Source organism: Oncorhynchus mykiss, chromosome 10, assembly GCF_013265735.2.
Source record: "Oncorhynchus mykiss isolate Arlee chromosome 10, USDA_OmykA_1.1, whole genome shotgun sequence".
NCBI lineage: Eukaryota > Metazoa > Chordata > Actinopteri > Salmoniformes > Salmonidae > Oncorhynchus > Oncorhynchus mykiss.
This window is the reverse complement of record NC_048574.1, coordinates 27257783-27270889: the sequence shown is the minus strand read 5'-3', so window position 1 is coordinate 27270889 and position 13107 is coordinate 27257783. Positions and strand designations below refer to the sequence as shown.

The following is a 13107-nucleotide window of genomic DNA, read 5'->3' as shown; positions in this document are numbered from 1 at the left end:
AATTATTGTTATGTGGTTAATCATAAAAATCTTAATTAAAATTATAAAAATCTGGAAGTTAAAATTCAACTAATGCATGAGCAACAGCCTCTGCCATATGGACACCGTGATCCATTGGAGGCTAAAGAAATTAGCATATGGAACTCAGAGATAGCCTACAGTGCATTCGGAAAGTATTCAGACCCCTTTCCTTTTTCCACATTTTATTACGTTAGCCTTATTCTAAAATTGATTCAATAAAACATTTTCTTCATCAATCTACACACAATACCCCATAATGACAAAGCAAAACCAGGTTTAGACATTTTTGCAAATGTGTAAATAAGGTATTTCTGTTTTTTTATACAAGTATTGAAACCCTTTGCTATGATACTTGCAATTGAGCATCCTGTTTCCATTGATCATCCTTGAGATGTTTCTACAACTTGTTTGAAGTCCACCTGTGATAAATTAAATTGATTGGGCATGGTTTAGAAAGTCACACACCTGTCTATCTATACAAGGTCCCACAGTTGACAGTGCATGTCAGAGCAAAAACCAAGCCATGAGGTTGAATGAATTGCCCGTAGAGCTCCGAGACAGGATTGTGTCGAGGCACAGATCTGGGGAAGGGTACCAAAACATTCATGCAGCATTAAAGGTCCCCAAGAACACCGTGGCCTCCATCATTCTTAAATGGAAGAATTTTGGACCCACCAAGACTCTTCCTAGAGCTGGCCGCCAGGCCAAACTGAGCAATCGGGGGACAAGGGACTTGGTCAGGGAGGGGACCAAGAAACCTATGGTCACTCTGACAGAGCTCCAGAGATCCTCTGTGGAGATAGGAGAACCTTCCAGAAGGACAACCATCTCTGCAGCACTCCACCAATCAGGCATTTATGGTAGAGTGGCCAGACGGAAGCCACTCCCCAGTAAAAGGCACATGACAGCCAGCTTGGAGTTTGCCAATAGGCACCTAAGGACTCAATTTGTCTTGTTTGTTAAAAAAAAATGGGCTGCGTATTTGTAAAATACAGAAAATAAAAAGGAATTTTAAAAAGTTAAAAATGTCACTAAAAGGCTTTGCATGATAAACAAGATTCTCTAGTCTGATGAAACCAAGATTGAACTCTTTGGCCTGAATGCCAAGCGTCACGTCTGGAGGAAACCTGGCACCATTCCTACGATGAAGCATGATGGCGGCAGCATCATGCTCTGGGGATGTTTTTCAGTGGCAGGGATTGGGAGACTAGTCAGGATCGAGGGAAAGATGAACAGAGCAAAGTACAGAGAGATCCTTGATGAAAACCTGCTCCAGAGCGCTCAGGACCTCAGAATGGGGCAAAGATTCACCTTCCAACGGGACAACGACTCTAACGACTCTAGGCTTCGGGACAAGTCTCTGAATATCTTTGAGTGGCCCAGCCAGAGCCCGGACTTGAACCCGATCGAACATCTCTGGAGAGACCTAAAAATAGCTGTGCAGTGACACTCCCCATCCAACCTGACAGAGCTTGAGAGGATCTGCAGAGAATGGGAGAAACTCCCCAAATACAGGTGTGCCAAACTTGTAGCGTCATACCCAAGAAGACTCAAGGGTGTAATCGCTGCCAAAGGTGCTTCAACAAAGTACTGAGTAAAGGGTCTGGATACTGATGTAAATCTCATATTTATTTTTTTTGCTTTTTGGGTAGATTTATGAGGGGAAAAATTGAATCCATTTGAGAATAAGGCTGTAACGTAACAAAATGTGGAAAAAGTGAAGGGGTCTGAATACTTTCCCGAATGCACTTTCTGTCTGGGCAGAAAAAGTATGACGTGCTATACTTATTTTTTCCAGACAGCATCAGATACATGGACTACAAGTATGGAGATAGAGGGGCACTGTTTCACTCTCTGATACTTTATCAGAGATTAAAACGTTTTTTTGTTGGCGAACGTCTCGGTCAAATAAATTATCAATACTTTATTTGAACAGGCAAGGAGGTACGGTAGGGCGGCCATGCCCCCTAGGGCCCGCCCATAATGCCGGCCCTGCATTTGGCTGTGCCTCATGCTGGCCATATTACCTTTGGACTGATTATGGATTGTGAACCAATGACAGTGAAACATCAGGCACTGCATAAGTTTATAACAGACATTTTATTGAAATAAGAGCGGATACAGTGACAAGTTGGGGATGAGGAGTGATGCAGGATCAACAGGCTAGCTTGAGAAGGCTAAAACATATGGTCATTTCAGTTGTCACATTATTTCTTACTACAGCTGTTATGTTGGCCTATTCCTGGTTGCTGGGCTTATGAGTAAGTACATTAAATATTTTTCTCAAACATAGTTCTGGGTGGGAGAGCCAGAACCAAATACGCCTTTATAATAATATCTGGTCATACTACCAGGTTACGGTTCGGTTTAGAATAAGTGTTAGGGTAAGGGTTAAGTTTAGGGTCATAGCTAGGGTTAGTAGGTAGTTAAAATGTTACTGATAGTCCATCTAGATGCTCTACAGACTATCCAAACTATTCCCATGTAGCTAAGTGTCGTTTTGAGAGGTGAGGGAAACCGACCGCTAAGATTTCTTGGGAGCATTGGACACTGCTTCTATTGCAGGTTCACAGGCACATCAGCATGTATGGTAACAATACAATTAAGAAGCTAAAGTCACATACACAATTGGTACCCTTGAGACTGCTTTTTACATTGGCTTAAATCAAATTATTAAAATGTTTGAGCTCAACTAGCAGAGGTATAACAACAATGTTCATAGAGATATGGCATATTAAAATCACATCAGTTTGTATACATTTATAAATAAAATTATTTAGATTACTGGGGCGGCAGGGTAGACTAGTGGTTAGAGCGTTGGGCTAGTAACCGAAAGGTTGCAAGTTCGTTCATATCCCCTAGCTGACAAGGTACAAATCTGTTGTTCTGCTCCTGAACAGGCAGTTAACCCACTGTTCCTAGGCCATCATTGAAAATAAGACTTTGTTCTTAATTGACTTGCCTAGTTAAATACAGGTAAAATAAAACTTCCACATATGAGGACTTGGTACATAACTGGAATATAGTGCCACTGTTTTTCTGTTATGGATTTCAAGCACACTTATTCTGGTAGTAATATAATAATCTTTCATTAGTTGTACAGAACTTCATGTCTACAAACTATACCAGGTCACTGCACAGTATAATCATAGAGGGGTGACCCTGGTCTTTTAGGTGGGCTGCAAGCACTACATATCCTCCATGTTCAGGATAAAGCAATGCCAGGAAGGTGGTTTTAACAGCACAATAATACAAACACATACACTAGGCATGTCATTGATGACAGTATGGGGTTGTTCCCTACTAAGAAAAAAATATCAAATGATATTGACCCAGGGTTTGAGTTCTGTTTAGATGAACAGCTGCAAATGGAATATCAATAACAATCTTACAATTAAAGAATAATACATACTATCTCATTGCAATCAATGTAACATGAGAACAGCAATACAGAATGGACAACTCATTCCACACTCACTATTGGCATATTCATTAATGCTGCAGCACAAAACCAGCAAAAGGACATGGATTATTGGAAATCTAGGAATGACAATCTAGGAATGGCTATAGCGGTGTTTGATTGCTGTGGCAGGTCGAGCAATCAGAAAAGGGATGAGAAGCATGAAATGATCAGCTGCCTGCAAGCACCAGTAAAAAAGGAATGGCAGACGGGAGCAAACATAATAATAGCTACCATAAATAGTGGTTTATCATAGTGGTTACTAAAACGAGAACAGAATGAAATCCACTAATGCATTAAAATCTATTTCATGTTCCCTGGCTCTGCTCTCACCACTGCCATATTGGCTCAAAATGGTACTTGATGCATCATGGAGACTAAGCAATTGGTTCAACTGGCATTTTCGGCTCCAGCAAGGCCTGGTAGATGGCACTCAATCGATTATGGTTGGGCAAGTACCACGGAAGAATATAAAGCATGAAAAAGAATAGACACAAAAACATATGATATTACACTTTTCAATATTGGAAATACAGTACAAAGAGGTGGGGGCGATGGCTTAGTGAATATGAAAGGTTTATTTTTTGGAGAGCTTCACCATCAACCACATTTTACGACATTAAGACATTTAGTTAAGGATGGACTGGGGATGTCACATTCTCCCATGGAGGTAAGGATGGTGGAGAGGAATAATGCATGACTAGAACGCTAACAGCTGCTGTTTGTTCTTGGAGAGAGGTGTGGAGTGGAGGGTGGTGAGTGAGTGGACGGAGAGAGAGTTCAGTTCTTCAGGACTGAATAGTACACCTGGTAGACATACTGGGTAACCTCAGGAGCCCGGCACTTCAAGGACAGCTGGAAGAGAGAACATGCAAATATATAGATTGATGTACAACTACACTGTAGGTTACCTATCAGCTCAATAACTGAACACTTCACCTTACCCACTGCACAACAGTTTAATTGCTTTGCAACTCTTTTCATTCGGGACACTTCGTGTAAACAAAATTATATAATACAATAATATATAATAGTGTTATTGAGTATGTCTATAAAGTATATTAAATCAGTTAATGCATTTTCCTTCGACCAGATTTAACATCTGCATTAATCAGTTTCTATTGACAGTGGCCTAATTAAGTCTGAGACTAATTGAAAAATCTTACCACCCCTACTCACGTTTCCTGATTATTGGATTCCACAGATGTATTTAAACTTTTTTTTTTTGAAGTCTCACTTTCTCTCCATACTTCCTCTTTACAACCACTACAACATGAATAAATACTAGTACGTAGTCAGACATTCTTCTGTTATTATGGCCTGGTCCATATGTTCTCACTGTTCCATGACCGGCCTTTTGATGCTGTCCCAAAGGTATTTGTCTGAGAGGAGTCTGTCAATAAATTGGCCCCACAAAAGCAGCCCTTGACCATTTTGAAAAAATGTTCAGCCTCTGTGCTAAGTCTTTGCTAGGTGCATTCTTTCAGTGGCTTAGCAACAATAATGTTGTACTTTATGTGCTAAATCAAATCAAATGTTATTGGTTGCGTACACATATTTTGCAGATGTTATCGCAGGTGCAGCAAAATGCTTATTTCTAGCGCCAACAGTGTAGTAGTAACTAACAATACACACAAATCCCCCAAAATAAAAAGAAAGGAATTAAGAAATAAAGCAATGCCAGAGTCCGGAATATAAATATCTATGTATATGATGGTGTGTATAGACTGGAGCACAAAGCCCTACACATGTCCTCAGAGACACAGAAAGGTTGATATTAACTGTCAATGAAATAACCCCAGTATATTATCTATGTATGGGGGAAAAACGCAGCCATGGCCATCACAATAGCTCACTTTCTATTATTATCAGTCTTCCACTGCCCTGACGTCATAGGATAAGTGTTTGTTCTCAACTGCTTTGACGGGCTAACAGTCTTTTAACCCATAGCAGTGCCGGCTTTCAAACCAGTTGGTCACAAGCAAGATTTATTTTCTTGCAAATGAAGTTTTCCCAGGAACTTTCTCTTTCTAGAGTCTAACTAATCTACCCTATCCCACTGTTATCCACAGGCTGCAGCAGCACGACTGCTCTGAGGGGACCCTGGGTTGAATTCCCATTATGAATCAATTAGCTGTAGACTGACAGCATGGCCAGCCAGGCCAAACAGGCTTTTCCTTGAGGAGATGCCCATCACAGGTAATCAAGCCAGGGAGCAGACAGTGCCTGAATAGCTGCCTGTAAAACAATCAGGGTGAGGAGGCGCTAATCTGGAGATGAATGTAGTCACCCAGCCAGGCAGTCAGAACACAGCAGCCTCTGACAGCTGGGGACAGCAGCACTGAAGTTCTACTGTGGAGAGTACCAGTGGGTAAGCACTGCCAGAGATGGTCAGAGAGCTGGGAATCCTCCATGGCTTACTGATGCTGACATTTTTTTTGCCTGGAGCTTCACATGAACACGAGAATTGTTGCTAATGCATAACACAAATAATCACATTTTAGGTGTTGTGACACTCCCTGCTATCAAGCTTTTGACAGGTGGTTTACTTGAAGAATAACAATAAGAAAATACTGATAGACAGTTGATCTGGTGAGGACAGAAGGCTATCGCTGTGTTAATTTACAATTAATACGGTCAACAAATGGAATATCATCCACCAATGAGTATGGTTTTATTGGATGTATGAATGTCAGCCCTCCTTATTGCCAGGAAATATGAGTGTGCTGCTACACTGTTTGTTTTCTAAAGAGCCTTCAGCTTGATCACTGAGCTCACAGATCTTCCCTGACAACAACCTCTAACTTTACACTATGAGCCATAGAGACCTGTTGAAGAGATCAAGGCGGGTGACGAGTTGTCAGAGACTCCGCTGAGGTGACATAACCAAAGAAAAAGTACAGGACTATAACTTAGGGAAAAGAAAGCACTTGAAAGAAATAATAGGAAAGAAGAAAGTAAAAAAAATCTCAATATAAAATATGTTTTAGACCTCACCTGAATACATTCATCAGTATGCATGTTTGTCCTTGAATGGCTAAGAAAGGAATCAATTAAGGACCTGTCTATGAGTCTGGACTCACTAGACAAACTGACTTGATGCACCTGACCAAGCCTGCCTTAAGGAGCTATTAGCAGTGCTACATGGGGCTTTTGACCTTGTTCATTGCCTGCCATTACTCTGCCAGGTGACAGGTCATTCCCAATGAGCCCTCGATGATGAACAGGCTCCTTCAAACACATGATGAGGGAACAGGATATGGCTGGGTGTGTGTTAAACAAAGAAGATCGATAACTTTCATTACTTCCATAAACCATCTCTAGGTACCACTGTACTACCTCCTGGATGTAACATGCACTTTATTATAAGAGAGTGTAGAGAAGCTGCTGTCTAGGGCCTTTGGGGTATGTTCAGCTGGAGGGAAGGGTGGAAATATTAATACAGTCAACAAATGGTATATCATCCACCAATGAGTATGGTTTTATTTGATGTATGAAAGCCAACCCTCCTTGCCAGGAAATATGTGTGTGCTACCTTGCCTTCTGCTTGGCACTTCAGACCTTTACCGATTAAAAAAACGTTCTACAATATGTGTGAGTTCTGAATTAGGAGGGTTGAGGTTCGGTGGGTGTCTTACTGTGTAGTTGGGGTTGCCGGGTTGGATGCGGAGCTCAGCCAGGATCCAGATGCCGTTGGTGAGCTTGAGGGACTGGTAGAGCATATCCTGGCCCTCCACGTTCCTCTTGGCGATGGTGTAGATGTTGTCGTTCTGCAGCTTCCCCGACACCGTGTCTACAAGGCCACATTACATACGAGTCAGGAATATAGTTGAAGTTGGGATCGAAATGTAAAACATTTTGGGGAGAAATCGTGGTTAAAGGATTTCTGGAATCATGAGGGAATAAGCTGAGAGGGAATCCTTAAATTGAAAATGTAATAAAAAAAATTAAAAATGGAATTTTGCAACTCTAGGTGGAAATCAGCGCTACATAGAATACAGGCCTTGGGGCTAAGCTTCGCCTAAGGTTGACTACTGTTAAGTGCACATTGGATAAGTGCATTCTCTGGTGTATTGCGGTTCAGCAGTTCAAATTCATTCTTTGTACTTACAGTACTCATTTAGACATACAGAACTGAGAGAGGAGTTATCTATTGACTGAGGTATTGTACAATAGCAGCTTCATTTTTGGACGCTTCATTCTCTAGTCTACGGATTAGGAAGAGTTTCCATTATTGGTTTGCAGCTTCATCTAAAAACTAGGACTGAGGGACTCGATACATTACATTTTAATCTCCATCTTGTTGTAAGACAAAATTCAGAATAATAGCTTTATCATATCCTGTTCGCTGCTCTTGACTCATATTAGACTACACACGTTGCCTGATATATCATTACATTTCCATGACCTACATCAGCTGCCTATTCCTCTGTCCCAGTCAATCTTTACCCTTAAGGCAACTCTAATGGTTTCTCTGTGAGCATGGCTAACTACTGGCAGCAGGGAGCAGCTCAGCTAATACATCTACATTAGCTTCACAAAACAACTGCAGGAGCTAAGTCCCTCCTTTGTGCTTCTACGTGAGGAAAAAAAAGTGTCACGATCTAAGTAGGACTTTAAGGAAGGAACAGAGCTAGGGTAACTTCTAACAGTGCGTATGCTGCATTCTTATTGTGGACTGTCAGTACAGGGAGTAGCTACTACAACTTCCAGATCTCACATCTAGATGTGGGGGGATGGCACTAGACACTATGTCTAAGGGGCTTAAAATCATAGGTCAAAGGACTAACTACCACTACCATAACCGCTGACCCCGAGGCCCATGTCCCATTGTAGGTCCTGTCCTGAGCACTGGTCAGTGCCACCACTCTCACCCCCTAGTCACCCTGTTGTCTGGGGGCAACAGGGCATGGTGTGGGTTATCATTAAATAGCTTGTGTGAAGTCTCCTTCAGGGAAAGAGGGAGTGGAGAGGTGAGGCGAAGAGCCTTGAAAGGAGTCCTGAGAAGCAGGCGGTGAATGGAGAGAAGGAGAAAAAGAAGGGTTAAAAAAGGCAGGACTAGTCACAGTGGAAAAGAGAAGTTGATCTCTCCTACAGTGCAGTGGAACATCTTCCTGTACGACGTGTCTTTATTAGGTTATAGTCTGCAGGGAGACTTCTGGTGGGCAAGGCTCCCACGCTCTAACCATTTACCTTGGAGCAACACTTGTCAGTCATAGATGGCAGGTGACTGTTTTTTGTTACCCCACTTTGTTTTAATGTGAGTGGCAACTTAAGTGGTCAGTGGCTTGTCATTTTCTAGGCAGAAAGTGAATTGTCGAATAGTCTTTTTAAGGGCAGAAAGGATGTCTGTTGTATTCTAATAACAGCCTTTGAAACCATCCAACCACTATCACATTGACATGCTATGTCTTCAAATGAAGAAGAGAGACAAACACTGATTACTGGGCAAATGTGATATACACTAAAATCAAAAGCATGATTCAAGACCATTTAAAGTGATGAGAGATTACCCTCATTAGCTAGCTAGTAATTTGCCAACTTGGTAACAAATGTTTCGGATTTGCTATACCAGTCACACCATTAGTATTAGAGGTTGACTGATTAAATCGGAATGGCCGATTTAATTAGGGCCGATTTCAAGTTTTCATAACAATCGGAAATCGTTATTTTTGGGCGCCGATTTTGCTGATTTTTTTTTTTACTGTAAATTTTTACACCTTTATTTAATATTTGATTTAACTAGGCAAGTCAGTTAAGAACACATTCTTATTTTCAATGGCGGCCTAGGAACGAGGCAGAACGACAGATTTTTACCTTGTCAGCTCGGGGGAATCCAATCTTGCAACCTTACAGTTAACTAGTCCAACGCTCTAACCACCTGCCTCACGAGGAGCCTACCTGTTATGCGAATGCAGTAAGCCAAGGTAAGTTGCTAGCAGCATTAAACTTATCTTATAAAAAATAATCAATCAACGACTGTCGTTGCTCCAATGTGTACTTAACCAAAAACATCAATGCCTTTCTTAAAATCAATACACAGAAGTATATATTTTTAAACCTGCATATTTAGCTAAAAGAAATCCAGGTTAGCAGGCAATATTAACCAGGTGAAATTGTGTCACTTCTCTTGCGTTCATTGCAAGCAGAGTCAGGGTATATGCAACAGTTTGGGCCGCCTGGCTCTTTGCGAACTAATTTGCCAGAATTTTACGTAATTATGACATAACATTGAAGGTTGTGCAATGTAACAGCAATATTTAGACTCATGGATGCCACCCTTTAGATAAAATACGGAACGGAATAAACGTTTTGTTTTTCGAGGTGATAAGTTTCCGGATTTGACCTAATGCTCATATTTCTATGTGTTTTATTATAGTTAAGTCTATGATTTGATATAGCAGTCTGACTGAGGGGTGGTAGGCAGCAGCAGGCTCGTAATAGTCAAAGGTATATGGTTTAGGGAGAAATAGTCGACGCGTTATAATTCCTGTAATAACTTGCGGCTGAACTTGAAAGGGGTTCCTTCGTTATTTTACCGTTCCTGTCTTCCATAGAGAATGTCTTGATCTACTTCAAATAAGGTCTGTGTTTAGTGCAGGCTTAAACCGCCTCTGTTCATGTTTTCCACAGAGAATGTCATGATCTACTTCAAATAAGGTCTGTGTTTAGTGCAGGCTTAAACCGCCTCTGTTCATGTCTTCCATAGAGAATGTCATGATCTACTTCAAATAAGGTCTGTGTTTAGTGCAGGCTTAAACCGCCTCTGTTCATGTCTTCCATAGAGAAGGTCATGATCTACTTCAAATAAGGTCTGTGTTTCGTGCAGGCTTAAACCGCCTCTGCGTTTTGATACCCGTGTAAATCTCACTAGGATAAGGTAACGTTTGTCAAAATATTTTCATAAATCCACTACAAAATGTTTTATCTTCGCTTATTTTTAGCCAATATTGATTAGAGTTACCTTGTCCTATGGATATCTACACAGTTATAAAATTGGCAAGGTGGTGTAAGTCTACACGAAACACCGACCTTATTTTAAGTGAATCTAAAAATATCCTATGGAATAAATGAATGAAGGAACCGCTTTTCAGATTTTGCTAGAAGGTGTCATGGGAATTATGACTCACACTTTGGTAGTCAATTCTTACCATGTCCATTATTAAAATAGGATTTCCTGCATGTAGAAATTAGTTTTTGATTTCAACATTCATCACAGGTAACTTAAACTCTATTTTTTATTCAAACAGTTGAGAGTATTTGTCTCCTAAGCAGACTCTTCAGTATCATTGTCACTTCAGAGCTGTGTGTGTTTTACAGATGGCAGAGAAAAGCAGAGCACCAGTGTGGGACTATTACATGGAATTGGCACCAGGGAAAGCAAGCTGTCTTATTTGTGATAAAGATGTAAGCATGGGGTCAGCAACGGCTAAATCAAAAAATACCACCAACCTGTGAAATCACCTTAAGAACACCCATCCAAAAGCCCATATGTATTATATTAAGTTAAAATAAGTGTTCATTGCTCATTCAGTATTGTTGCAATTGTCATTATTACAAAAATTATTACAAAAATATGTATATGTATGTATGTATGTATGTATGTATATATATATATATATATATATATATATATATATATATATATATATATATACATACACACACACTTTTTTTATTTTTTTATCGGCCGAATAATCAGTATCAGCTTTTTTTTGTCCTCCAATAATCGGTATCGGCGTTGGAAAATCATAATCGGTCGACCTCTAATTAGTATACCATAATACTACACCACTAGCTTCAATGCCATACAACTCTCCTTCCGTGGCCTCCAACTGCTCTTAAATGCAAGTAAATCTAAATGCATGCTCTTCAACCAATTGCTGCCCGCACCTGCCCACTACTCTGGACGGTTCTGACTAAGAATACGTGGACAACTACAAATACCTAGGTGTCTGGTTAGACTGTAATCTCTCCTTACAGACTCAAATTAAACAGACTCCAATCCAAAATGAAATCTAGAATCGGCTTCCTATTTCGCAACAAAGCATCCTTCACTCATGCTGCCAAACATACCCTCGTAAAACTGACCATCCTACCGATCCTCAACTTCGGCGATGTCATTTACAAAATAGCCTCCAACACTCTACTCAACAAATTGGATGCAGTCTATCACAGTGCCATCCGTTTTGTCACCAAAGCCCCATACACTACCCACCACTGCAACCTGTACGCTCTCGTTGGCTGGCCCTTGCTTCATACTCATCGCCAAACCCACTGGCTAGGTAAAGCTGCGCCTTATCTCAGCTCACTGGTCACCATAGCAGCACCCACCCGTAGCACGCACTCCAGCAGGTATATTTCACTGGTCACTCCCAAAGCCAATTCCTCCTTTGACCGCCTTTCCTTCCAGTTCTCTACGGCCAATGACTGGAACAAACTGCAAAAATCAATAAAGTTGGAAACACATACAGTGGGGCAAAAAAGTATTTAGTCAGCCACCAATTGTGCAAGTTCTCCCACTTAAAAAGATGAGAGAGGCCTGTAATTTTCATCATAGGTACACTTCAACTATGACAGACAATGAGGGAAAGAAAATCCAGAAAATCACATTGTAGGATTTTTTTATGAATTTATTTGCAAATTATGGTGGAAAATAAGTATTTGGTCACCTACAAACAAGCAAGATTTCTGGCTCTCACAGACCTGTAACTTCTTCTTTAAGAGGCTCCTCTGTCCTCCACTCGTTACCTGTATTAATGGCACCTGTTTGAACTTGTTATCAGTATAAAAGACACCTGTCCACAACCTCAAACAGTCACACTCCAAACTCCACTATGGCCAAGACCAAAGAGCTGTCAAAGGACACCAGAAACAAAATTGTAGACCTGCACCAGGCTGGGAACACTGAATCTGCAATAGGTAAGCAGCTTGGTTTGAAGAAATCAACTGTGGGAGCAATTATTAGGAAATGGAAGACATACAAGACCACTGATAATCTCCCTCGATCTGGGGCTCCACGCAAGATCTCTCAAAATGATTACAAGAACGGTGAGCAAAAATCCCAGAACCTCACGGGGGGACCTAGTGAATGACCTGCAGAGAGCTGGGACCAAAGTAACAAAGCCTACCATCAGTAACACACTACGCCGCCAGGGACTCAAATCCTGCAGTGCCAGACGTGTCCCCCTGCTTAAGCCAGTACACGTCCAGGCCCGTCTGAAGTTTGCTAGAGAGCATTTGGATGATCCAGAAGAAGATTGGGAGAATGTCATATGGTCAGATGAAACCAAAATATAACTTTTTGGTAAAAACTCAACTCGTCGTGTTTGGAGGACAAAGAATGCTGAGTTGCATCCAAAGAACACCATACCTACTGTGAAGCATGGGGGTGGAAACATCATGCTTTGGGGCTGTTTTTCTGCAAAGGGACCAGGATGGATGACTGATCCGTGTAAAGGAAAGAATGAATGGGGCCATGTATCGTGAGATTTTGAGTGAAAACCTCCTTCCATCAGCAAGGGCATTGAAGATGAAACGTGGCTGGGTCTTTCAGCATGACAATGATCCCAAACACACCGCCCGGGCAACGAAGGAGTGGCTTCGTAAGAAGCATTTCAAGGTCC

The 13107-nt window shown here is 41.2% G+C and overlaps 1 protein-coding gene across 3 annotated transcripts in view; it reads right to left on the bottom strand.

Moving 5' to 3' along the window:
* Window positions 1–2102: 2102 nt before the first annotated feature.
* ap2b1 (adaptor related protein complex 2 subunit beta 1) overlaps window positions 2103–13107 on the bottom strand; it is a 91178-nt gene continuing 80173 nt past the window's right edge. For all 3 annotated transcript variants that reach the window (XM_021617928.2, XM_036989983.1, XM_021617926.2), the window contains 2 exons: window positions 7120–7274; window positions 2103–4336 (listed from right to left, as the gene is read on the bottom strand). In XM_021617928.2, the coding sequence (XP_021473603.1) occupies window positions 4262–4336; window positions 7120–7274 (230 nt within the window). In that variant the 3' untranslated portion in view covers window positions 2103–4261. The remainder of the gene's footprint in view (window positions 4337–7119; window positions 7275–13107) is intronic.